The sequence below is a fragment of the Natator depressus genome, chromosome 1, assembly GCF_965152275.1.
Source record: "Natator depressus isolate rNatDep1 chromosome 1, rNatDep2.hap1, whole genome shotgun sequence".
NCBI lineage: Eukaryota > Metazoa > Chordata > Testudines > Cheloniidae > Natator > Natator depressus.
In genome coordinates, this window is record NC_134234.1 from 219016423 (window position 1) to 219043904 (window position 27482).

Genomic DNA, 27482 nt, shown 5'->3' on the forward strand with positions numbered 1-27482 from the left:
GCATTGGGACTGGGATCCCATAGGTCTTGCAGGCCCACTGCCATAATAGCAAGATCGGGTAGGAGTGGGATTAAAGAATAGACCCACAAAGGGCTCTACCTTAGAAATAGCACAATATACTGTGTTCACTTTTCATACATTAACAGATTATAAAGCCATAAGGGACCACTGTGATCACCTAGTCTGACCTCCTGTGTAACACAGACCATAGAACTTCCCTGAATTATTTCTTGCTTGAACTAGAGCATATCTTTTAGAAAAAACATCCAATCTTGATTTTAAAATTTCCAGTGATGGAGAATCCACCGCAGCCCTTGCTAAATTGTTCCAATGGTTAATTACTCTCATTGTAAAAAATATGCACCTTATTCTCTAGCTTCAACTCCCACCATCTTGTTATAGCTTTGTTCGCTAGACTGATGAGCCCATTATTAAATATTTGTTCCCCATCTAGGTACTGATAGATTGTAATCAAGTCACCCCTTAACCTTCTCTTTGATGAGCTAAATAGAGTGAGTTCCTAGAGTCTCTCACTATGAGGCATGTTTTCCAGTCCTTGATTCATTCTTGTGGCTCTTCGCTGAACCTCTCCAATTTATCAACATCCTTCTTGAATTGTGAACACCTGCACAGGACACAGTATTCTAATAGTAGTCACACCAGTTTCAAATACAGAGGTAATATAACCTCCCTATTCCTACTCAAGATTCCCATTTATGTATCCAAGGATCACATTACCCCTTTTTAGCGTCGACATCTCACAGTGGGAGCTCATGCTCACCAGATTATTCACCACAATACTCCAAATCTTTTTTCAGAGTCATTGCTTCCAGGTTAGAGTCTCCAATCCTGTAGGTATGGCCTACATTCTTTGTCCTAGTTGCAAACATTTACATTTAGCCATATTTAAATGCATATTGTTTGCTTGCACTCATCTTACCAAGCAATCCAGATCACTTTTTAAATTGGTGAATAGACTGCCCTCTTCGTTATTTACCACTCCTCCAATCTTTGTATCATCTGCAAAATTTATCTAATTTCATGTTTTCTTCCTGGCCACTGATAAAAACATTAAATAGCATAGGGCCAAGAACAGATCCTCGCAGGACCCCACTAGAAACACAAGCACCTCACTGATGATTCCCTATTTACAATTACATGTTGAGACCCATCAGTTAGCTCATTTTAATCCATTTAACGTGTGCCATGTTGAACTTGTATCATCCTAGTTTCTTAATCCATGTCATGTGGCATCGAGTCAAACATCTTAAAGACGTCTAAGTATATTACATTGACACTATTACCTTTATCAATCACACTTCACCATTGTGTTTACGAAATTATGTTTGAGAGATTCAATCAATCTAGTGCAAATTATAAAAGTATCTTTGCTAGGAATATAAAAGGATTTATTATAGGATTATTGATTAGCTTTATTTTTTGTTGGATTCAAAAAGCAATTATTGACAATCAGTTGCCCTATAATACTCCACAGTACAAACTTCTCTCTTTATGTTGATCTGGAATGACCATAAATATTATTCTTAGTAGGAGCAGCATGCTGTATATCCTGTGCAATTAAATTATTTTTTTTCCCTTGAACATATGAATGATTGTATCCTATGGGCCAAATTCATCTCTCATTTTCACCTGTGCAATCCTATTGACTTCAGTGGGGATGGACAAGAGTAAATGAAATCAAAATCTGGCCGATAGGGGTCTCCCGTAATGAAAGCAAAGCTATTCACGGTTAATGGCTACTGTTAGTGCACAGAAAAGAAAGAAAAAAAAACAAGCTGTTTCTGTGATGCAAATGTTTGTTTCTAGAAAACAAAAGGATCAGTATATTGCTCTGAGGGCCGAGAGAGAATGGAATTTCTAGCATGCAACACAAGCAATTTCTCACATCAGACAAGAAAGTCTTTGTGTATGTTTGGGTGGGGTGAGAGGAGAAAAAACTACCTTCACCAGAAGTTTACCACGACCATCCCAGTCAATCTGTAAATCTTCCCCATAAGTGAGGAGAACTGAAGACATCATAATGCGCTGGATACGGAGGGCACCTCAAAAACACATCGGACAAGTTTCAGACAAGAAGGGATGCATTCTGTCATCAGCAAGGAGGATACAATGTCCTCATCACCCATCAGCCCATGGGATGGATCTAAGCAGATACACTTAAGGTTTGTCTACACTATTTTCTTTGCACAAATGTAGTAGAACTGATGCAAACCCCTAATGTAGACATATGGATTTGTACCATTTGATTTATGCCTGATACAAACCCAGTACCAACGGGGGCACAAAGACAGTGCTAGTGTAGCACAGCTGCTTACTGGTCCTAGGCTCCCCGGAAGGTGCAGAGATGGGCCAGTGTATAACATCACCCGCTCCACGATACAGGCCAATGGAGCTGGCACCGCACCGCAGGGGAGGTGCACGCTGCACAATGACAAAGTGGGACACAGCAACCATGCTCCCCTGCTTGCTGTGCACCACTTTGACACTCCATAGGTATTGTAACCACTGGTCTGGTGCATCTCTGCACTTCTCCTTAGCATGATCTGGGCCTCACAGGCCCCAAAAGAAACACATATGAGCATCATCCAGAGTTACTGGTGAAATCACTGCAGTCCACTTCTAAAATTTCAAGGTTTTGGGTGGATAAATGGATACTTGACATTGGTTTTTAACATTGTTGGCTAGATCCTCAAATAGTCCACAGCAGCATAACCACACCAACTTCAATGGACCAGGGCCTATTTACACCAAGTGAGGACCTGGGCACATGTGCAAGAGAACCCGGCATGATGCAAATTCAATAAAAGGTGATGGTAACTGTATAAAATGTGACTCAGAGTTGGGAATAGGAAACACTCTTTGAGCTAGGCTAAAGCCTGCCTGATAACATTGAGAAGGGAGACACCTTCGGGTATGTCTATACTGCACACTAAACCTGGGTCTATAGACCCTAGCCTTGTGGACTCAGTATTTCCAAGCCCATGCTTGAGTGTCTACACTGCATTGTAAACCCGGGTTTAGAATTGCTGGATGCTGGTCTCACAGCCATGCTGACATGTCCCTACTGCGCTACTCAGACCTTCTGACTTGGAGCTGCAGCTTGACCTGCATCCACAGGAAAAATGAAAGGGTCTGGACTCGAGTCCCAGTGGCTCTGATCCACCCCTAGCAGCAACCAAGGATCGGGTCCCGAGTGCTTGCTGACTGGGGCAGACCGATTCTCTGTTTGGACAGAAGGAGGGCTTGGGCTCAAACCTGAAGTAGAGCCCAGTCTCAGTGTGCAATGTAGACAGTAGTGTGTGGTCAGAATTGTTACATGCCACAAACACACCTTGTGTCAAAGGAATCTGTACATCCTGCCCATTCAGAGAGATGACGCCCCCATGCTTCATTTTGATGATGCTGTTCTCCATGTCCTGGAGTCGGACAGAGGCCGAGCGGGTGCACACTGCATCAGGATCATCGGCACACTAAAAAGAAGCCAACATTTCCTATGACTGTTAGGATTTCACTTTATCAATGACTCAACTCCTCCAGCATGCTGGGCCAGAAGCCCTCCTGTGGCTGTAATTTTAGTGTTACATCTGTCGCCCATGGAGCTGGCTTCAGTATTTATTTTATTTAGCAGTAATGCAAGGAACCTACAGGCCTGTATCTTGTAAGACACTGGCTACAGTAGTTAGCATAAGGCATGAGGCATATGAACTTTGGCACAAACAAATAGCCCAGTGGTCACCCCTAAGTTTTGGGGAATTGTGAATAGAGTGGTTAAGGGGGAAGTTTGTAAATAGTGACACCAGGAAACCACAGGAATATGAGTTAACACTAGCTCTTGGATATTTTAGGACAGGAACAACAGCAGATATTTGATCACAAGAGTGTCATAGCAACAAATTGACATATATGATAATAAGATGAGATCACTACTATCCTAACCTATAGGGGAAGGGCACCCGAACATTAGCAGGGTGAGGAAATACAAATAAGAGGGGAGAAATCCCTAGTGAATATGCATGAGGCATAGGGATGTCAGAGTCACATGTTATAAAAGTTGTAGCCCAGCCTGTGTGCAGGAGGAGAGGTTACAGGATGATGGCCACTGGTGATGATGAGGAAGGTGATAGTGATGAGGAAGATAATGGATAACATTTCAGGTTGCTCTTCAAGGGATGTGAGAGTAGATGGATGTTCAGATGCACATTCTGTATTATTTCTATCTACCTTGCTGGGTGAGAGTGTCTGTGACTTTGCTGAATGCATTAATAAAACTGTTACAAACACAGAAAGGTTCCTAAGTGTGAGTGTTGCAACTGTGCACACCAGGGTTCCCAACTGAACAGTAATTTTAATAATACTGGGCCTGATCTTGGGACAAGAAGCTGTCAAACCACAGCAGGATAACTGGGAATTCTTAAGTACTCAGTGTAATTAATACACAATCCATAGATCAGGCTACTCTACGGCAGGGTCTGTTCTCAGGGCACTGGAAAAGGAGCTTTGGGGCCATGACAGCAAGCCCCCTGTGACACAGGCTGCACTGTGTGATGAGAGAGCCTCTCCTCTTGATTGCTCTGTCTAGTGTGATGATGAGACATGTCACAAGCCTGTTCAAATGGGGAACTAGAAGCACGCAGCTCTCACTCTCTTCATTTCGGGTGCTGCTGTTACGAGTTACAAAGCGGTGGGTAGAACGCTGCAGACAGGGAACAGTGACTCACTGGCTCCCGTCTTCAGTTTCGAAAGAACAGTTTCAGTGGAAACCAGTTATGCCAGTTCCACACACACAGCTCTGCTCTCAGATCTGTTCTGTAATAGGCACAAACGTAATCATCCCTGGCACTGAAGGGAGTTGTGAGTGGGGATGGGCAAAACCCATTTCCCTAAAGCAAGTGAGCTTTCTGCTCACCTTCTCTCTGGGGCCTCTTAATCATCCCTAACCTGTCCCTGCTGCTTGGAAAAGTTTTCCCGTCTCTGCCCTGTCACTGTGCTCTTCATGCTGCTTCTGCTGCCTGCCTCCCTCCCTTCCTCAACCTGCCCTGGTGCCTTCCTCTCGCCTTCCAAAACCTCCTCACTCCCACCGCTGCGGCCCTTTCTCTCTATCCTACCTCTCTGCCATCCCGCCACTGTATGCCCTCACTCCTCCCTCTGCAAACTCCTTTGCTTTCCCCTCACTCCCACCCACTCCCTCACTTACTCCCCTACCCATTTTACTGCCCCTTCTGCAAAACTCCTTGAGGAAACTCTGCTGGTGTTCTTCCTGTCCCAGTATGCTCTGGCACCCTTCCCATTTCTTTCTGCTCTGCAACTGGGTCCTTGCCATTCTCTCTGTGGCAGAGGGCATGGGAAACAAGTTGAGAAGGGCTGACATACTAGGGAGTAATGCAACTTATTAGCCAATGTGTCCCTGTGAGAAAAAACTCCAGATTCTATTAGGGTAACAATACCACTACATGCTCCATAGCTTCTGAGGAAGCACATGCCCAGGGCAATTACCCAGCGAGCCGTCCAAACAGTTCAGTGTATGAGGCTCACCCTCTTCTGTCTCTTGCATTTATATGCTAACTTTGGCAAAACTCCAGAGAGACAATGCAGTCACACTGTGAATTTGAATTTACAGCCCGTGGTTAAAGGAGTAGCAGCAAGAAGAGGCAAAATATATGTTAATTCAGAAGAGAGAGTCTAGCTAATTTAATAGGAATATGCCATTTATGTGCACAGGAATATGCCATTTAGTCATCTACTCACCCCACCCCCCCATCCTCCCCACCCCACACAGGGTGCTGTTACCTGAACCGTCTCTATGATGACAGAAAAGGAGTTCTCCTCACAGTCTTTGGCAAATAAGTATTGACAAATCCCACTGAAGGTGAAATACTTGTTGTCAAAACTTTTGAAATGGGATTGGCCAGTGACAGAGCATTCTCCTGAAAAATACCAAGGAAAACAGTCAAATCATTGAACAAATTCCTGCTTTTTGTGAGACAGGTGGGGCAGGGGGAGGGGGAGAGAACAGGCCCTGCCAGGCTCACAGCTCCTAAAGGCTGGATAGTGGTGGCAACATGGCTCATCCCACTGATTATTCCTGGAAGTTATTGCCATTAGAAATGAGGACTCCAGCCAAAGTTAGGACGACCATACTGCAAGATTTCCTCACAAAGGGTGAAATTCACCCTTGCACAGAGAACCAGCCCCCCTTCAAAATGACTCTTAAATAGGACTTTAAGTGGGGCACAAGCCTTGCTCTGGCTCTCTGCATGGGGGTGAAATTTACCCAGTAATATGTAATTATGCAAGCAGAACCAGGGACTTCACTGCGGTTACTCAAGTGCTACTCAGGCCAGGTTCACACACATCATTGCACCAGTTTACCTAATCAGCTTACTTAAACCAGCGCAAAAGCCTCTGTGAACACTCTTAGGCTTCGTCTACACTAGAAAATTAAGTTGGCTTAACTGTATTGCTCAGAGGGTGTGAAAAATCAACACCTCTGAGTGACATAGTTAGGCCGATCTAAGTCAGCACAAGGTTGATGGAAGAACCCCTCCCATCGGCATAGGTAGTGCATACTCTGAAGCACTACAGTGGGGCAGCTGCACTGCTGCAGCATTTGTAGACAAGCCCTTAATTCAATTTAAATGTGGCTTGTGTCAGTTTAGCTTTGTTTGTAAATTTACAGATGCCAGCTCCCCAGGTTTAATCTGATATGCTAATAATAGCTAGCTCTCGTATTGCATTTCTCACCAGTAGCACTCAACATGCTTTATGTAGGAGATAAACATCATCACCCCTATTTTACAGATGAGGAAATTGAAGCACAAGGAGGTTAAGTGACTTGCCCAAGGTCATCCCAACAAGCCAGTGGCAGAGCCAGGATTTTAACCCAGGTCTCCCAAATTCCAATCCAGTGCTGTATCTACTAGACCATACTGCCCTTAGAGCTCCAAATGTGGCAATTTAACTAAATCAGCTTTTAGAACCGTGTAGACGAGGCCTAAGTTGCAGAACAGAGCCCTTTACAAGTTAAAAAATGGAACACTTCTTATTCCTCGACCCCTACTCTGATGTTCCTTTGTGGTGGTGCCTCACTCTGGATTTTTGTTACACTCTTGGGTCTTGGCAGGTTGGGAACACTGCCTTTGTGTCTCTAGAACATTACAATATGGTCTTGTCATGGCTCCAATGTCTGAATGCCTGTATCACAATAACCTTATTTAATACAGAACAGGAAAAAATGGGTTAGCTCCTTTGCTGGGTTCCCTGGGACTTATTCAAGCATTTAGGTAAAAAATACTTTGATTTTATGAATCACAAAGGCAGGGGTGCTGGAAAAATTTTTATAGTGGAGGTGCTAAAAGTAGAAACCTTATAGTTGAGTTGTTACTACTTCTTCAAGCCAGGGGGTGTGGCCGCACCCCCATCACCTACGCTCAAAAGGGATGAAGAGCTGAAAGACACTCAGACTAAGATATAGTTAAGTGTTTCTTACAGAGGCAGAATTTATGGTGGTATTTCCTCTTACATTTAATTTATCTAATTACCAGTAACCAGAAATTATTCACAGTTTAATCACTAAAACCACAGTTCTTACGGAATAAAACTGAATTCCAGCTTGCAGTCCCTCCTGCTGTGAAAAGGAACTATTGAAATATAGGACTTTTTAACGTATCTGTTCCCAGTGTGTATGTAGAAGGTTGTTCTTATTATTTCGGTGGTGGTAGTGCCCAGAGGCCACAACTGGACCTGAGACCTCATTATATTAGGCACTGCTTAAACAGATAGGAAAGACATGTTCCCTGCTCCAAAGAGCTTACAATCTAATCAAGTTATTTCGTGCGGTCAAGCCCCAACACCTGCATGGAGCCCCAGTGAAGCCAATGGGAGTAGGGCTGACAGGGGAGAGAGGAGAAGAGGGATATTCTTACCAGGCCCCCAAACAAAGGGAGGCCCCCAAAACATCTGTAACATCTGCATAAAGAAAATGAAATGGGAGGAGGTGGGGCCCCAGCAAACATGATGTACTAGGGCCAGAATTTCTCTGTATGGGCCACTCAGGGATCTGCCCGCACAGAACAAATTGCAGGCGCGGGGGCCTAAAATGACAAGCCAATATAAAGGGTAAAGGAAGAGGGCTACCTTCACAATATGTACAGTCTGAACAGACATTTTTATATAAGTGACCACATACACATTAGCTACACGTATCTACCCCCGTCCCCAGCCTGTCCTTAATTAGTTGACTAATGAGTTAGATCTGCTTGCGGAAGGGACCAGAGCAAGCTATTTTTTATTCCTGTTCACCCAGCAGAGCCAATTCAGCTCAAAGAGAGGGAGCTGGATTCTATTCCGTCCTGTGCAGCAGCAGAATTTTAAACAATATTCTAACTGCAGGCCTTTGCTCCACACGTATCGATTCACCTCAGTAATCCCAATAAAGACAAAGGGGCTGCAACCAAAAACAGATTTTGGCCCATGTAATATTTATTACTGATGACAAAGACTGAGCCATAAAGATCGCAGTTTGGGGTTTACACGCCAGGCTGAATTTGCACTTAAAAGCAGTCGCATTTTTCACTTGTGAATTGATTGCATTTGATCTAGAGTCGTGAGACACAATAAACATGGAACCTCGTGGGCCTTTTTTCTTTTTTTAATGCAGTTACTTTGCACAGTTGTGCTGCACTTGGAGAACTCTCCAATGAACTAGACAAGCAGAGGGCTGGACAGGGCCTTTGTGTAGAAGGCCTGCGTGGAATTTCTCATAAAATATGTCTCCCTTCCATTTGCAGTGATTCCACACCTCTCAGATTGTGCTCTTCTCTGAAATTTTGGAGCAACTGCTATTTCCATTTGAAGCAGGGGATATTTTCAGGAAGGGTGGGGCAAGGCAGCTAAGAGGCTTTTCAACGTCCACTTGTAGGTAGGTGTAATTCCCCCCCTTTGATTCTCTCTTGATCTCACCTCTGTCTTTGCCTCAGAGAGCTACATGTTTTCCCCATTTTCTGATCTCCCACATCCCCTGAATCCCCCTTCTCTTAGTTCTCCTGCTCTCTCCCATCTCAGCGCTAAGTAGGTCAGAGCTGCCTGTGGCAATCTCCCTACACACACTCGTGCTAGGGGCAGGAAAGGCAGAACTGCATCAGGCCAGTGCAGGCTTCCTCTTTTTCTGCTGACTGCAGTGCTGGAACTGAAGAAGGGCCCAGAGCAGCAAATGTACATTTCAGGTCAGGGGAATGGGCTTATGGAGTGAAGTGGGGAGCAGGGACATTGCTGGAGCAGCCTTATGGCAGGAGGTATGACACTCCATCATCTCCTCCTCCCTGCACACCCTCCAGGATGGATGAGTATTCAGGATGTAAGTATCAGCTACCCATTGCAAACAGCTTGTTCTAGGTAAGTTCAGGAAGAAGAGGAAAAAAGACTGGTGGCCTGCTACCCGCCTGTGTCACCATTAATGGAACACAGGTGGCCTACTTGCCTCTCCCCAGCCATGGCTCTAGCTCCTTGAACAGAATACATCACTTATGACCCAAGCCTGCAAACACTACTGAGCAGAGTACCATGCATGGTTCAACTGACTTCTATGACACGTAGTGCTCACTATTGTAAGTAGTCCCATCCAAGTGCTTGCTAAATCAGGCCATTAGTTAGGGCTTGTCTACATGGAGACATTCAGAAAAATTAATCCAAATTGACTCTCTAAATGGATTAGTTAAACTGCATTAAACCCTTGTGTGAACACTCTTAGGGTATTTACACTGCAATTAGACACCTGGGGCTGGCCCATGCCACCGGACTTGGACTTGCACGGCTCGGGCAAAGGGGCTGTATAATTGTGGCGTTGACGTTTGGACTCAGGCTGGAGCCCGGGCTGCAGAACTCTGCGACGGGGGAGGGTCCCAGAGCTCAGGCTGAGCCTGAATGTCTACATTACAATTAAACAGCCAAGCCCCATGCAGAGTCTAATTGCAGTGTAGACATACCATTATTCAGAAATAAAGTGGCCTTAATTCAGTTTAGCTTGATTGACTTTCAAAGTGAATCAAGCTAAACTGAATTAAGGTCATTTTAATTCTGAATAAGAGTGCCCACACAGGGGGCTTGATGTGATTTAACTAATCCACTTTAAATTCATACTGTTAGTTAATTCAGATTAATTTTCCTGTCCATATGTAGATAAACCCTTAGAAAATTGTTGATACTCAAGTTAGCACAGCAGTTTTCCTTTCCCTGAAAGCTACTACTATGAATCTACAGCTCTTTTACAACATGGCAAGAAAAGCAACAGAAAGGGAACTCGTGCTTTTCCCCCTAAACAGGTATTTACATTGCCACACACAAGCCCATCTGCACAGCCTGATTTATCTTTTGGACTCCTGGACTCTTGAAATATAATCTTGGTGCTGACTTGCAGCCAGAGCTTGAAACAAGGACAAACCCTGTCTGTGCACTCATCCATGCATGGGACTGACCTAGGCAAGGCTTACATACTTTTGTGGAGCTATAAGCACAAGGGTCAGCATACCTGGGCACTCCTCGTTGCTGCAGATCCAGATGCCACGTCGACAAATGCTAGGAAACATATTGTTGAAAAGTTAGGGTGCATGATTTCACATCCACAGTGGCATGTCCCAAAACTGTTGAAAGCGGAGCTCCCCCTTCAGAAAAATTAAACCAGTCATGCTCCCCCGCACCCCAATACAGCTTAACATATGCATCTTCCATACACACACTCCCTCCAGCTAGCCCCTTGCGAAACACTTGTATTGAAATGTAATATTGTTTTTCTAAAAGGAATTATTCTGGGGAAGTTCTACGGCTTGTGTTATACAGGAGGTCAGGTGAGATAATCACAATGGTCCCTTCTTGGCCTTGGAATCTATGAATCAGTATGGTTATAAAAGTACAAAACTCTTTCTCCTTTTTTTTTCAAGCCACCTATTTATTTTAGCTGTAACATGTGTATTCTTCTAAAACCGAATGGTTTAAAAAAATATCCTCAGGGGGTTTCCACTGAAACCCTGGTACGTACAGTCTTAACGATGAATAACCCTTCTTGTGTGTGTGAGGAAGAGAGAGAAATAATATTTCTTCCTGGGTCTGTGGATGGGAGTATGGATTCAGTATAAACTCTTGGAGGCAGTAGTAATATAAGACATAGTCAATGCACACCAGTGGCTGTTGCTATTACACTTGGGCCTATATGGCACATCATCTGCAAGCCCCACAACTTTTTAAAAGAGAATGAATTGGGGTCGGGTGGCTCTCATTTGATCCATTAGCCCATCCCTTGTGCACCTTCTGGAGCGAGTTGAATTACTTAGGGTGACACAAGCGGGGTTCAATGGCACAGCATTCAGCAAGGGAATATTTAGGCTGAATAGCAGGAAGCATTTTATAAGGATGAAATCTATTAAACTGGACTAGTCTTCCAAGGGCAGGGAGATTTGGATGATGCTTTCAAACCCAGAGCTGCAGAAGGCCCTAAGGTCATGGGGCTCCATCCCACCAGGGAGAGACTGAGGTGCTAATGTGATGGTCACTGCTCATTCGCCATTGATACATGGGTGTGAGGGGCTGAGCTGCTTCTTGCTGACTGTGGTGTTACGCAGAGCCTCCTGCTTTATTGCACTGTGGCTCTGGCTGGGCCACATATCAGGTTCCCTCTTCTGTTGTCTGACTGGAAAAATCTGCCCAATGTTCCCCATACTCCTAACACACACACAGTTCAGAATATATTTCTCACTCCCTTCCTTCTGGGTTGGGTAACACCCCGCCCCCCAGGATGGCATTCGGGGTAAATGTGAAAGAAGAAAGTTGCACATTCAATCTAAAGCTATAAAGCTGGAGGGGGCAACATGATGGCTTTGCAAGAAGGAGGGGGCATGAATTTGTCTTAACTGGCCCTTCTCAAAGGACATTTTGAACTAGGTTTAAGGGAAGTTAAATAAATGTAGTAAGTCAAAACAAAACTCCGCTGTCCAAAACTAGCTGGGACTAGGAGTCTGCAAGTTTGTGTTATTCAGAAAACAAATATTTTTCCACTGCATGAAAGACTGTGACCCCTACACAATTCTGCTAGATCAAATATTGCTGTGAAAATGGAGTTGATTGAGTCTTTGTGAACAGCTTGCTTCTGGGAAGAGGTTGGCACTTCCAAATCTTAGACTGGGGCATTTGCCAAATAAAAGAAAAGGGGCAGGGGGGCAAAACTGAAGAGCAGTACTTATCTAGAGCAGCCTGGATCGTAGCAATTGCACTGCATCATTGTATTTACCATGAGTTGCAGTCCTGAGAGATAGAGGAGCCAGGAGGATAGCGCATGCCAGAATGTACACAGGAGCACTCGGAGCTGTCAACACAGCTATCACCATTAAGTAGCTTCCCCACTGGATAGATCAGGCAATGGCAAAAAAACAAAACAAAAACACACATTAGATCCACTCTTGACACAATTTCATTTGCATTGTTATCCAGGGTCACTCACAGAGCCAACTGAAAAGGGCTGGGACTGTCCAAAGAACCTCATGCGAATTGAGGAGTTTCATTCAGATGCTGCATCTGCCTGTGAACATGCTGAATTGTGCATTTCTGGAAGCCCCGTAGACATCCCATTTAAGCAACTCTGCACAATCAATCACCAGGGGGTGGGCTCAAGCCAGAACCCTACTTCCAGCCACCTCTAAGGTTAGAGTGTGGGAGATGTGGAAGAGGACTGAAATCCAAGACCAAACCTGGACCTGAATGTTCATGATCAGGGCTCGTCTGGAACTGTAATCTAAACATAACAGCCCATGGGCCCATATGTATGGTCAGCAGTGGGGATAGATCCCAGGACCAATGTCACAAGTCCTTATCAGAACTACATATATCAAAGGGTTTCAATGGGGGGGGGGGAGATAGGAGTCAATAGGTGAGTAAGAGCATGTAGTGACAGCTGAGGAGAGATGAGTGAGGTGGGAGCTGGAGGAGCAAACAGCAAACCAGCAGGAAAAACAGAGAGTCTGCATGGTGGCTGTCCAGCCAGCACGCTTTGAGCAGCTGCAGCTTTGCTGGCTGGCCAAGTTGGAAGCTGCAGCTGTCTTGGCCAGCAAGCAATAGAAGGAAGCTGCGTTCCACAAACAGGCCTGTGAGAGGAACAAATGTCAAGGTGCTGAGTTAAATCATTCCTCCTTCACTCATGCAGAAAAATCAGGAATGAGTGGGTTATGTCCCCAGTAACTCCTTTAAGGACTATTGTGCCCATATTACAGGTGGATAAACTGAAGCACAGACAAGTTAAATGATTTGTCCCAGGTCACACAATGAGCCAATGGAATAGCCAGGAATGGAGAAAAGGGTTCCTAGCTTTCAGAGACCCAGGCTCACAACTAGAAGATACCCCTTCCCTATATTTACTTCCGAGAAGTCCATCCCAGTGAGAAATTAAACTGGGATCTATGCATTTAAAAGCAGCAGGGCTCTCCAAAAAGAACATGGAAAGTCTGTATTTTCTTGGCAAAAATAGCTAAACATTAAACATTAAAACAACTGTATGGTGCCCAAGTTGAACTGGCTCCTTTTTCTCTTGGAGCACAGGCTGGACTGGAGCAGGGAGGAAAAAGCTGGTAAAATCTCCTCAAGTCCCATCATAAGAAGATTCCCCGTTTACTTGGTCAGATCCTTCTTGGATGCGGCATGTTATGAAACCCAGGTGAAATTCTCCATCACTAACACTGCACTGAAGCAACAGAACACATAGTTTGAAGTATTTCTTCCTTTTCTCTCCCTGACACTCATGTAGTTACCTCCTTGCTTCCCTTTGGCATTCCCTCCCTCCACAGCATCCTCTGCAGTGCCCTTCCCATCCTCCTCTTACAGCTCCATTCCTCTGCTCTCTCCCCTCACATGTCTCCTGACCTGAGGTGACCGGAGCAGCTACCGTAGAACCTCAGAGTTACGAACACCAGGGTTACAATCTGACCACACACTTCATTTGGAACCAGAAGTACACAATCAGGCAGCAGAGACTTAAAAAAAAAATACTGTACAGTACAGTACTGTGTTAAACATAAACTACTAAAAAATAAAGGGAAAGGTTTTTTTAAAATTGACAGGTTAAGGAAACTGTTTCTGTGCTTGTTTCGTTTAAATTAAGATGGTTAAAAGCCGCCCTTTTCTTCTGCATAGTAAAGTTTCAAAGCTGTATTCAGTTAATGTTCAGTTGTAAACGTTTGAAAGAACAACCGTAACATTTTATTCAGAGTTACGAACAACCTCCGCTCTCGAGCTGTTCGTAACTCTGAGGTTCTACTATATTTGAAACAACCAGCTGTGAAGCAGGGTAGCAGCAGTACTTCACAGCTAATTAATTCCACTCTCTTGGCTCTTCCCTACCCTGTCCAGATTGTGAGGCGATGGGAGTGAGGTGAAATCAGTCAGCTCTGAAGCAGTTTTGCTATAAGATTCCAGTTTCCATTAGCTGTCTTGTTAACACCGCTATGCAGGTATAAGCTATTTTGTGAGGCAAAGCCAGGCAGCGGATAGAGTCAGCAGTGCCTGTTGTTCTAAAGGAATAGCCTAATCCAAACTCTGCTTTGGAGGAACCCATCCAAGCAGTAACCAGGCTGTTCTGCTTAGTGTTTATAACCAGATGTGATCAAGCATATTCCGTGCCCTGTTCTTTCAATCATCCAGCTCCTGTTTCTCCACTTGCAGCCTGGACACCTCTCATCCAAGGTTAAGGTATACATCTACAGTACAGAATTATGTGAACCTAAGATACATTGACATACAGCCACCGTAGTAATTAAATAGCTTTTGCATGTCCACACTGTACTCCTTATGTCAGCGGCGCGCAGCCTCACCAGAAGCACTTGCACCGATTTAACTGTCAGCGTGGGGCTTTGTGGGAAGGCTTCTGAAAGCCAGCAACAGTGGACATAAGCAACACAGTGTCTACACTGACACTGCATTGACCTAACTATGTGGACCTAAGCTCTATGCCTCTCAGAGAGGTGGAGTTAAGTCAGCATAATGGGCGAGTTACATCAGTGGGAGTGACATTTTAGTGTAGACGCTGGCAGAGTTACGTCGACGTAAACCACCTTGAGTCGATCTAACGCTGTAGTATAGACCAGGCCCAAGAATGCTTCGATAACCTGCTGCAGCACATCATCATTTGGGTTTCTTACACAGTTGTCTTTATAATTGTACAAGCCACTTTGCAGACAAGATGAAAAGTTCAGGAGCATTGCTGCTGAGCAGTGTTCACCCCAAGTACCGGCAAAAGGCATATACACTTGCTATTGGACACCAAGGAAGATGTGCAGATCTGAAAGGCTAACTCCTTACAAAATGAACTATACTGGGGCTTTACAGACACAACGCTTGACCAGGGGGAGGAAGGAAAGGGGTGAGGTTGAGCAGCAGGAGTTCATAGATTCATAAATTCTAAGACCAGAAGGTCATTGTGATCATCTAGTCTGACCTCCTCTATAACATGGGCCATAGGACTTTGCCTGTTAATTCACTGGCCCATAGAGACATTCAAGTTCCCCCACCCTGCCACCTCCCATTGGTACCTACCCAGGGCATACCCTGCACTGACAGGATACACAAGAAACTGCAATCTAATAAGAACAACTGTGAGGTATAAATAGCAGTAAAGACCAATTTAGAATGGAATGTTGATGGCACACGCACACACACACACCCCCCCCTCTAGCATTGTTGCCACGCCCCTGCTGTGAAACCAAAGGCATGCTTTCTGCATGTTAAAGCTCACTCAGTTACATGAGGTATCTAGTAAATTACTAGAAAGAGTTAAACACACATCTTTGTACACATCCGTGAAGTCAACACTATAAACATGAACTACAAGACTATTCCCATTAGAGAAGCAAGAGGAGGGAGAACTTGGTTTCTGCAGCCGCAGTGATAGGCATATTAGAGGAAGAGAGAAAAAACACATAGACCAAATTCTGCTCAGCTTAACCACGCAAGTAGCCCCGTTGAATTCAATGAGATAATTTGTATGAATGAGGCAGTAAGAAGAATTCGCCCCATAGGTTTAAATCACTAAGGATCCTCCTGGACGAAATGTAAAATATTTCCCCTTTTTGCTTTAATAACCCCCCTCAGTGGAATCTTCTCATCTTCTGCTTCTGAGATGTGGACTCCTCTAACCTGAAGTAATTCAGAAGAAATCTGTATATTGGTAGGCATCACATGGTGCAACCCCTGGCCTGGAAGGAGTTCCTGCTGCACTAACTGGTGCTGATCTTCACAAAGACCTTTATTTTTTTAATTGAACTTAAATAGAAGTCCTTTCATAGAGCAAGCATACAGGCAGTATAGAAACTGACCTATTCTAGAGCACACACAAACAAAGCGAAGTGCTGATTTCAGGAACATTTGAAGACAGACACTGGTTTTCTTCTTCTCGTAAAATAGGTAACATCATTGCCAAATGTTTCTCTGAGTAAATAAATCAGTAAATAAATTACCAGGGCAGCTGCAGCCATCAGCACATTGTCCTTGACAAACTTCATTGATATTCAGACTCTGGCAGGTTTTGACACAAGGAGATACACACTCCTTATACTCCATGCCAACTGGACATCTTGGCCCTGAAACAATTAAACGAAATTAGAAATACATATCCCTTAATAACTGTTAATCTCTTTAATTATCATAGAACAAATGACCAGGGTCAGAGATAAGGTCAGATCCTCTCTGATCAATGATTTCATTTTCGGGAACAAAATATTTAATAGATGTTAATTTTGTTGCTTAATTTGACAGTTGCATCTGCCACTCTGTTCTATACAAGAACAAGACCTCTGTGAAAACTTGAAAGCTTATATATTTCAGCAACAGAAGTTGGTCCACTAAAGACATTACCTCATCCACCTTGTCACTTTGGTCTGTAGACATGTTTAAGGTTAAAAAAAATTTTTTTTTTCCACAAATCACATATCATCCACAGAAAGAAAGCAAATTACGTGACAATAATTCTGAGTGGAATCTGTGTGATCCATTACTGACTAAAGCCCTGCAAGGATATCTAGCTGCTTCCGATACAGAAATAGGTTATTTGCCTCCTAAAGACCCTCACAGTTGTACAGCTCATTCACTGTGTCACACTGATGGCTTTTATTGCCAGGGAGAAGCGAATCAGGTGTGGGACCTAGAAATCCCTAAATATATCCTGGAGCTGGATCAGCCTTAAAGTGCATGGGTTCATCTACGCACATATCTCCTCGGCTTCTTTTAACAACGATCATCAAACTTGCAGTGAATTCTGCTTCCCAATGACTTTATTCATGGGACACACATAGCTTAGCAGAGACAAATTTACCCAGAATGCTTGTATTAAAGGGCCCTCTGGTGACAACCACATCGACTGATTTGCACTGACAACACCACACCATGCAAGCAGAGTTTCTTTGCTGGGCAAGATGCTCAGTAAAAGCTAACACAAAAGAAAGCAATGTCCTCACGTTAGGATTAGGGCACAGAGCAGTCTCTTTCCGAGGGGACCATACGCCTCACAGGCCTCAGGTCTCTAGGAAGCAGTGTAAGGTCCTCATCAGCAGAAAAAAAAATAAATCTAAGCTTGTCATGATAGATATGACAATATCCTTCAATATCCTGGACATGGTGTAATTAAGATAAGATTTACTGAGGCTACGTCTACGCTGCGCACCTTATAGTGGCACAGCTGTGCCGCTACAGTCATGCCGCTGTAAGGTACGCAGTGGAGCCGCTCTTCGTCAGCAGGAAAGAGCTCTCCCGCCGACAAAATTAATCTGCCCCCAATGAGAGGTGCTAGCTTAGTCAGCAGGAGAGTGTTTTCTCGTCGACAAGGTGCTGTCTACGCCAGCACTTTTCGTCCGTAAAACTTTTGTCGGTCAGGGGCATGAAAAAAAACACAGCCCCGGCAGACTAAAGTGCAGCATAGACAAAACCTGGGTTAAGTTTAACACCTTCGGGGTTCATTGTATTAAAAATGCAATTGTCTATTTGTTATTGGGAATCGTATGTAATTTCCCTACGAGACTGACTAATGCAATTTCTGGGAAGGCAAATGACTCATCGGTTGTCCCATCCTTTTGAAGCTGTGCCTTGAGAACAACCCCATTGTCCACTAATTACCTGCTCCTGGAAACTCCAGAGCAAAGACCCCTAAAGGGTAGGCTAAAACTTTTCATGAGTGTGCTAGTTCTAAGCTGAGGCTGTTATGAACTTGCGACTAAGAAGAGACTCTGTGGTGGGCTTTGAAGGACTAATCACCTGCCACAGCCCTTGTTGGAGTTGAGGTGATCTCTGGTAAGCTTATTAGCATATGTGTAGCTTCTTTTATTGGTTTTAATAATTTCTCAGCAGTGCTTGTACTGTAAGAATAAAATGTGCTTGCATAGAAAGAGCTGCCTGGTAAATCATATCTATGGCCAGTTACACTGTTATTAGTCTCTGAAGAGCAAGCAAGCAGGCCTGCTTCGGCAGACTGACTGCTGGTGAATTCACAGTAGAATCAGGGAGCTATTCAGTCTGGGTCAGAAGGGAGAGAGATGGAGGTCTCCACCCAACAGAGTGGGTGTCTTTGCTGGGCCAGATATGGGGAGTACAGGTGCAGTGGCCTAAACTGTGACACTTATCTCCTCCCACAAAGAGTAAACAAGGGAAAACAAATGAAATGCTGCTGATCTGTGGGTTTGACTAAAACCACAAATGAAAATAAACCTCCCTTCCCAACAGGATGGAGAATGGTTCTGGCCCTCCCCACTGACAAACCAGGGGCTTGATTTTCCCTGCCCCACACCTTGTGTAGTTATTTCTGTCAGTGCAAGGAGAGTGTAACGTGGCTGTAACACACCACCAGATCAGAATGGCAGCATCTTACACACAGTTTGTACTGGTATTAAAAAGTGTACTAGTGTTGCAGGGCAACACGGAGACTCATACCCCAAGGAAGTAAGACTGCCTCATTTATTAGTCCATCTCCCCTGACTCGCAGCTCAAACAGATGTTCTGGAAAAGGGCAGGTTCTCATCTCTTCCTCCCACTCTCTGCCCTCACAGACTTTTAGCCACTTCTTTGACCTGCTGGGTATTGGGTATGAACACCCTGTCACCTGTCCCTAATGAAAGTGTACTTCCCTGGTCAAAATAGGGTGATCATGTCTTCAGTCACTTCTTATTCTGGAAGCTTATTGGCAGAGTTAGAAATCAAGCCACCGCATCCCACAGCTCATGGCTGGCAGCACTCTACTGATAAGGGAGCCACGTCATGGCTAGACACTCCCGTAGAGTAGATACAAGCTAGTAAAGAACGAGCCAACAAAATAATCTTGCTTGATAAACCAGGACAGGCGTGAAAGCTTTTTCTGACTGACCGTCTCAACTGCAATGTATAGATCTGTGGGTTAAGCAATAATAGCCTTAAAGGGAAGCTTTGGAATCGTAATGATATGGACTTACTACACGAGCTGTCGTTGGGCCAGCCATCCACAATCACTCCTTGCTGAGCACAGCTCCTGGCATACTCATGGAAAGTTGGACAGTGACAGTGCATGTCCTGAGCACATCTGCACATGTCTTCTTCACAGAGACCAATGAATACCTCTGGATCAACTCGATGGTGGCATTTGGAGAATACTGAAGACGTCCTTAGCAGCTGGCACCTTTCCATGACATCCTGCATAATTAGAACAAGTGAGGGGGAAAAAATCAAAATATTGTTACGAACTGTTTAGATCAGTGTTCCTCAACCAGTGGGTCATGATCTGTAGGGGGGCAGTATGAAAGACAATGTGGGGGATTGTGGGGCTTTGAAAATTTTAATATAATCTAAAGCAAAAGAAATCTCACTCCTCCACCACACACACACAGTTACCCTTCAAAGTCAAGTATTAGAGTTGTAGTGTCATAAATTTTAGGGCCAGACAGGACAACCTGATCATCTAGTCTTACCTGCTGTACATCACAGGCCAATAAGCACCACCCAGCCACCTCCACACCAAGCCCAACAACCAGAATTATACCAAATTATTACATCCCTCAGGAGACAAACTATTATGTAGCAAAGGCAGAGAACAGAAAGGACCAATGTGGTCCCTATGTTAACCTCTCGACACACACAAATACATTATATCAAAGACAACAATAAGGCTAATATTGTATTGCTCAATTCTAATATTTCTATCTATACCCTGTTTTTTCACTCCAGGATTAGAAGATGAGTAAGTGTCACAGAAGTCATGGGAGTTACTCTGACCCTTGAAGTTCCATACCAACAGTTGACATAATGGCTGCGAGCTAACTGATTTTATATATAAGTAAAATATAGGTATATGCCAGGAAGCAATAAATAAATAGTTAATCTGAGTCTGATCTAGTTAAACGTTTAGCTGCTGGTAGTAGGAGAGAGATTAATTTAAACTGTCCAAGACGTTCCAAGGACTTTGTTTGACAAATTATAGCTGATTTTTTTCTTCTTCTGATGTATCTTGTCAATGCATCAATATAGTTAATTATGATAGAGGTCTATAAAATCATGACTGGTGTGGAGAAAGTAAATAAGGAAGTGTTATTTACTCCTTCTCATAACACAAGAACTAGGGGCCACAAAATGAAATTAATAGGCAGCAGGTTTAAAACAAACAAAAGGAAGCATTTTTTCCACACAACGCACAGTCAACCTGTGGAACTCCTTACCAGAGAATGTTGTGAAGGCCAAGACTATAACAGAGTTCAAAAAAGAACTAGATAAGTTCATAGAGGATAGGTCCATCAATGACTATTAGCCAGGATGGGCAGGGATGGTGTCCCAAGCCTGTTTGCCAGAAGCTGGGAATGGGTGACAGGGTATGGATCACTTGATGATTACCTGTTCTGTTCATTCCCTCTGGGGCACCTGGCATTGGCCGCTGTCAGAAAACAGGATACTGGGCTAGATGGACCTTTGGTCTGACCCAGTATGGGTGTTCTTTTGTTCTTATGATTAATAAGCATAGAATTTGCAGCATCCAGCAGAAAAGTAATACAGATGTGGAAGCGAATGACTCCCAAAAACCCCATTTTCCGAACCACTGTGAGTTTGTAACTAATCTTTGGCCACTTCAGAACACTCACTTGTAACTATGCTGCACACTATGCCCCCTCAAATGTTCACAATGATTGCAGGATAAGAAAATAAATCCTCTAGCTCCAAAGGCCTTTCCCCCTACTATTGGAGCTAAAGGAGACTATCACTGTTTTACACGGGCACAAGCTGCTCTTTGTGGGTGAAGACGTGTACCTGCATGCAGAAACTTGCAGAACTGAGGTGGTTACACTGTGCTGCACAAGTTGAGAGCACCAGGGATTGACAATGTCTGTGTCCTGCCTTATAAATAAAGCATTCCTTTTTCGGCGAACTAGACACAAGTACTGTCTTTTCTCTATCAGGAGGGACATTATTCAGCCTAATATACATGCTGGAGCAGTTCTGATTCCATTCTGTAAAGGGCAGTAATTAGAACTGACAGTGTAGGGGCCACATGCCAAGTATCAGAGCTGGAGTCAGGAACCAGGAGCAGGGTAGGAGCAAGAGTGATCAACAGCTGCTAGGCTGAAGCACTGAGCAACCAGTAACTGCTGCTGCTGAGCTTAAAAGCAGGCCTGCTGCCTCCCTTCAGCCAATCAGGCAGTTCTACACAATGCAGCTGAGCTCATTAATCTGCCTGGAGGTTGGGTTTGGCCAATCCTCAAACGCAGCAGAAGGGGCTCAATCCTGACAGACAGACACCAACAATTCCTAATGGTGGTAACTTGTGATATTTCAGAATTTGTTTTCATGCCACGCTGGAACAAAAATAAAACCTTTTAGAGGTTTTCACAAAAGCCTGTGTGTCCAAGACCCAGGTTCCAGTCTCTGCTCTGCCTAATTCAGAGTAGAGTTTTTCCTCCCAAATTGTTCTCCATCAGGCAGAGTAGGGACTTAAATCAGTCCTCTCACAATAGTGCCGTAATCACCCAGCCATAGAGAATCTCTTTGCTCTCTTTTCAACCTTCCTGACAAACGTTTAATGGAAACTGATATGTCCCCACAAAACATTTCAGCTTCCTAAAGCAGCATATTTTGCCAAAATGAAATTTCAGAACATTTTCACTGACCACCTCCAGCAGTAGGGCACACTGGTCAGTTCACTATTATTTAATCACTATCCTTACCTCAGTTTAATAAAATATAAATTCTTTTCTTTTTGAATGTAGTTCAGTTTAAAGATGTAAGGAGTTGACGGTATTGTTCCATGAGAAATTTAAAAGGCCACTGATTTAATGTGTTGGTAAATTACTTGTGATTGGAGAGGGGATGAAGCCATAACATTTAGACCTGGATTTTGAAACCCCTCCTCCAGTTTCAGAAACGTTCAGCTGCCGGGGTATAGTTGAGCTACCTGCAAAATTTAGGTCTGGACCCCAGTTTGGATTCTAAACAACCCTCGAGGCTGGAAAAGTTTGGATCCCAGAATTTTAACCAAGTTACATTTCTATGATCTGTTGCTACAGTGTACTGCTGTAGATTTGTGGAGTTTAAGCCTGAATGGAAAAGAATCTCTGCAAATGTTTCATAGGACATTGCCAATTTGCCAAAAGATCAATTTGTTTATTTTGTACATTTGACAGCACACCATGTATAGTCAGTTTCACTGGTTTCCACTCGATCGTTAATTAGTTTCAGACATATTTTGAAAGGTGGCCGCTGATTCTGGGTGATTAGCATGAGATGCCACAGACCTGATTTTTAGAAATGCTGAGCCACAAAACTTCACCTGGAGTTTTGGGTGCCCAGCACCTCTGAAAAATCAGGCCCAAGGCATCCCACTTTGGAAACCCAAATCAATGCCACTCGAAAATTCTGGCGTTACTCAGTTCCCCCTGATGTATTTATGGCTCTTTCACATAGCAACAGCAGGAGAAAATAAAAATATAGGAAACTGTGATTGTAAAACCACAAAAAAAACGACAGGGATATTTAGGAACAAATGTAGGATCTGACGCTACTTTATTTTTAGGTTTTTGTAATTCATCTAATTTCAAGTTGACAGTGTCATTTTAAATGTGATTCGTGGCACCATGGCATGGATGATTCTTTGTGAACATAACTTGCCAACTTCTCTTCTCCCCTAATCCTACCGCGCAAAATTGTCAGTGGAATTTTAGACATTCTTCTGATTTCTTTTGCACTGCATTTCTGTTGCTCTCTGAATCATAGAATCATAGAATATCAGGGTTGGAAGGGACCTCAGGAGGTCAGTGCCGTAGGTCTGAATTGCATAACAAAGACAAATGCCATTAAATAGATATTACTAAAAAATAATCTTTAAGGCAGAGTAAAGCATTTTAACATGAAAAGAATGACCTCTATTTCCTTTATGTTTGAAATCTATTGTGCATAGATAAACAAAATATGTTCTATATATCATCTGGGAGGGATATGCTTTGAGGGGGGGGTCTATTGTTTCTGGACTTTCATTTTATTTGGTTTTCTCATGGTTCCCCTGTCAAATGAAGAATGTTAAAAAGGTCTGCCTGATTATAAGCTCTCTGAAGCAGAAACCTGTCTTTCTGTGTTATGTTAGGTGCCTTCTACACCTTTGGGTGTGGTATAAATAATACACAACTTACCACACTGACTCAGCCAAGCTTTCTCCCACACACTGCAGGAGCTTGCATGAGACACCAGTGTAAGAGAGACAGGACTGCTGTAACTCCTTGACTTCACTGGAGTTCATCTTGATTTATACCATTGTAAATTAGAGGGAAATCAGGCCCACAAGCTATGTACTTCTCCATTTGCCTTCCAAGGTCTTGAGATAAACAAAATTCACTTCAGCACTGACTCTCTTTGTTGTATACAGAGAATACTCAACCTTATGCATCTTATCGTGTTCCCATTGAAGTCAATGGCAAAATTATCTGGTTACTAGGGCTTTATTTATAGCTATATTACTCTAGCATTAGACAAGGACACCATGAAAGATAGCCCCCGAGTACTATTTCTAAGGGAAAGTAAAATCTTGAAACTGAGGGTCACATTTAAGAATGCATAAAAATCTTTTACCACTCTAAAAAAAGCAGACCTCTCTTCCTGCAAGAGTTTTGCTGCAAAGCCACTTCTTTCCTCCATCTGTATTATAAATACAGCTGTGTTGGGGCACTCCATTATACAACAGTTTGGTTTTGTCTGCGAACATAGAACTAAGCTGTTATTACTATGTTAAGGGAACCGTGACACAACTCTTAAGATAAAGGACCCAAACTGAGCACTGGGGTAAAAGTGGATATAATTTCTTACTGGCTTACATTGAGGCTGAATTTCATGCCAGAGGTCCAGCTCCTTTAAAAAAAAAAACTCTATGATACAGCTCAGGCACAACCTTGTTCTAACTGCATACCTCCTGGTTGTGTAACTGCAATGCAGGCAGGACCTTCGTGAGCTAGGCATAAGACAATTATTATGATGATGATGTTTAGTGCAGTAGTGCCTAAAGACCAAACAAGAATGGGGCCCCATTGTGCTAGGCACCGCACAAACACAGAGTAGTAGTGTCAAAATCTAGTCCCTTGTACAACTTCCCAACCTCACATCCAAGGATCAGTCTCTCCCATACCTTGTCTCCTCCAATGTTCCACCCTCTCCACGCTTCCAGCGATGCCATCCTTAGTGCCCCATTCAGTTCCTTCTCCCAGTAACACCTCCTTACACCTTCCATCCATGGGATGACCCCCTTACCCAGGTTGCCAGCCCATCATTCCCTCCTCATTTAATCCTTCCTAAAATCCCACTCTTTCCTCAATGCCCACAAGCAGTGAGCTGTACACCACAAATAAAATATTCACCTTTGTTAACTCCCTCTCTGGATTTACCAGCATGTCCTGTCTTTCATGTGTCTGTTTTTTTAACAGTAAGTTCAAAGAGGCAGGAACTATCTATGTTCTGTACAGTACAATGCAGAGCTTATCATTTATACTAAGAACATAAATAATTACAATTTTCTCCTGTGACAGTCTATCTATTAGGGCTGGTTGGAAATTTTCTCTCTAAATGAATTTTTGTCAGAAAATTTCCACAAAATTAAATTTTCGGCTGGACAGAGATTCCAATTTTCGCTCAGCTCTAATATCTAGACTACAAATACAAACTGTGTCAGGAGGCGCAGTTAAACACAGTTCTCTGATGACTCAGTTTACAACACAGCTTCAGTTGGCAGTGTGGACGGCTACTGCTGATTCCTGTAACCAGGCTAAAACCCGGTCTGTATGAACCAAGTCATTAACATGGCTACAGATCATCATTAAACACAATTAGCCAAATGCACACATACTGCAAACTGCAAGAAGTACAGGGGCAAGCTATGTCCCTTGCATCTATTGTAGTGGTAGCATAGCTTAGGTCTGGGAGGCTTGCTTTATACAGGCATTTGTTATGCAGCTATTGTATGACTGAGCACAATTACTTACATGACAAACTTTTTTGGACACCAAAAACTATCAAAGGAGAGACAATATGTTTTCCTCTACCTTAACAATTGTTAGGAAATGGATTAAATCATAAGACAGTGTATGAAGTAACCTCAGCCTGTGATCGCATTTACTTATCCATCCCTAGGGTCAGCTGATAGGTCATCACCACACGATGGTACTTCATTTTCTAGGTGACTGAGATCATCACCCCAATACAGTGGTTAAAGTAGATGAAGAGAGGCTGGGGAGATAACCAGGTTTAGAAGCCATCATCAGAGGTCTGGGTTTTATGAGACGCTGCAGTGTTGCTTCCTCTTGTGCTGCAGCAAGAGGAAGAGAATGGGGACCAGGGAATACATGTGTCTGAAGGGAGTTCAAGTCTCCAGGCAGAGCCATAGCCATCCAAGCAAAAGAGTGTGCAGGTGTGCATGGGTGAAGCAAGCATATTGCTGGTGCTTCCCATCCCCATTTTCTAGCAGGATAGAGAATGTGACCAGGGTGGAGAATCTGCACAGATGCACAAAACACAGGTAAAGATGGGGGCTCAGAGGGATCCTTCCATGGAACATTGTCAAATGCAGGGAACTGCACAATTTAAAGACATGTCAAGACAGAGATTTTATGCAACAATTGACAGAGCTGACGTGGGGTGGGGAGGGGGCTGTCTCCCTGGAGCAGAGAGGAAGGCAACAAGAATTCTTTCTGTTCCCTTCTCCAGTGGAGGAGAAAGGCAGACAGCAGGCAGGACTGACCTTCCTTTGGAGGAGAGGAGGTGTATAGGGGTGTCATAGCCAGGATACTACTTCTTCCCCCATCAGTTGCTGTTTCACACACTGGCAGGAAAGGTTAGGAGCCCCAGAAATAATGCAACTTTAGCTTCCCACTTCAGCTTCTCCGGCCTGGGGAGTGTTCACCTCACTAGCCAGAGCAGAAGGGAAAATCTGGGAAAGCAGGGGGAGCTGTCCTACCCCAACTCCTCTTACTATTACCCCTGCAGTTTCCCTGTCAGAGTTTTCATCTTGTCATGAGTAATCTGTATCCAGGCGATTCCTTTTTTTCCAAACCAATTTACAGGGCTCCACTGTTTGTCATACTTAATGCTAGGCTTTTTATTGAAGTCAACGCAAGAGCTCCAGTTTTGCCTTTGGATCAGGCCCATAGAGCTGTTCATCTTCCAAAGCGTTTGTTAAACCAATTAAATTGTGAGGCATCTCTACAGAGACATGGTTGGAAACAGCAATTTGTGGGGGAAGAAAAGACAAGGAGAACTCCAGATCTAGATGGGGGAAGAGTAATGACATGAACCAAAGCTATTGTTCTCTTCCCCTACCAGCTGACTGCCTCAGATCCAAAGGGGCTGAGAGACGGGGGAGATTTGCATTCCTGAAGCTGAAGCTAGCAAACAAAGGAATCTGTTTCTTGATTGAAAAGATCGGAATTCTTCAGCAAGCCCTCACTTTTGCTGGACTTCTATTAATAGTACAACGTTTATTCATGGCAGTGAATAAATTAAGTCAATGTTTGTCAAATGCTGTGGGCTCAGGAATTCACAGAATAGAGGAGCTCATTTCATTGGCCTGTGGAGCAAATGTCGTCTTGCAAAGCAGCAATATCTAACATGGTTTTTATAGAAGCAACTGTAAACTCTAATCCACTCTCTAAACGGTGTTCATTCTGCTTTAGAATCAAGGCCAGGGCTGGGTGATTGCTGTGGCCTTGTCTACAATGGCAGAATTTTCCAACAAATTCAAACTGATTTTGATAGACGACGCTCCAGTGGCCCCAACCAGTTATAAGAACAGTTCCAGGCACCAAAGCCTCATCCACACTGCAGCTCCAACCGGTTTTAGAATGGGTTTGTATTTTTGGTGCAGTCAAGCAAACCAAACTGAGCAGGTCTCACAGAGCTTTAGCTCCATAAATAAGGCAGATTTCTATCAACTCAGAAACCAAGATAAACTCTCCACAGAC

General features: G+C 43.7%; 1 protein-coding gene across 1 annotated transcript in view; it reads right to left on the bottom strand.

Annotated features, from left to right (window-relative positions):
- Positions 1-27482, bottom strand: part of VWF (von Willebrand factor) — a 233184-nt gene that overhangs the window by 175374 nt on the left and 30328 nt on the right. Inside the window, exons 7-13 of the mRNA XM_074935850.1 lie at positions 19482-19698; positions 16506-16628; positions 12296-12407; positions 10544-10590; positions 5809-5945; positions 3353-3491; positions 1963-2063 (exon numbers count right to left, since the gene is read on the bottom strand). Coding sequence (XP_074791951.1) covers positions 1963-2063; positions 3353-3491; positions 5809-5945; positions 10544-10590; positions 12296-12407; positions 16506-16628; positions 19482-19698 — 876 coding nt within the window. The remainder of the gene's footprint in view (positions 1-1962; positions 2064-3352; positions 3492-5808; positions 5946-10543; positions 10591-12295; positions 12408-16505; positions 16629-19481; positions 19699-27482) is intronic.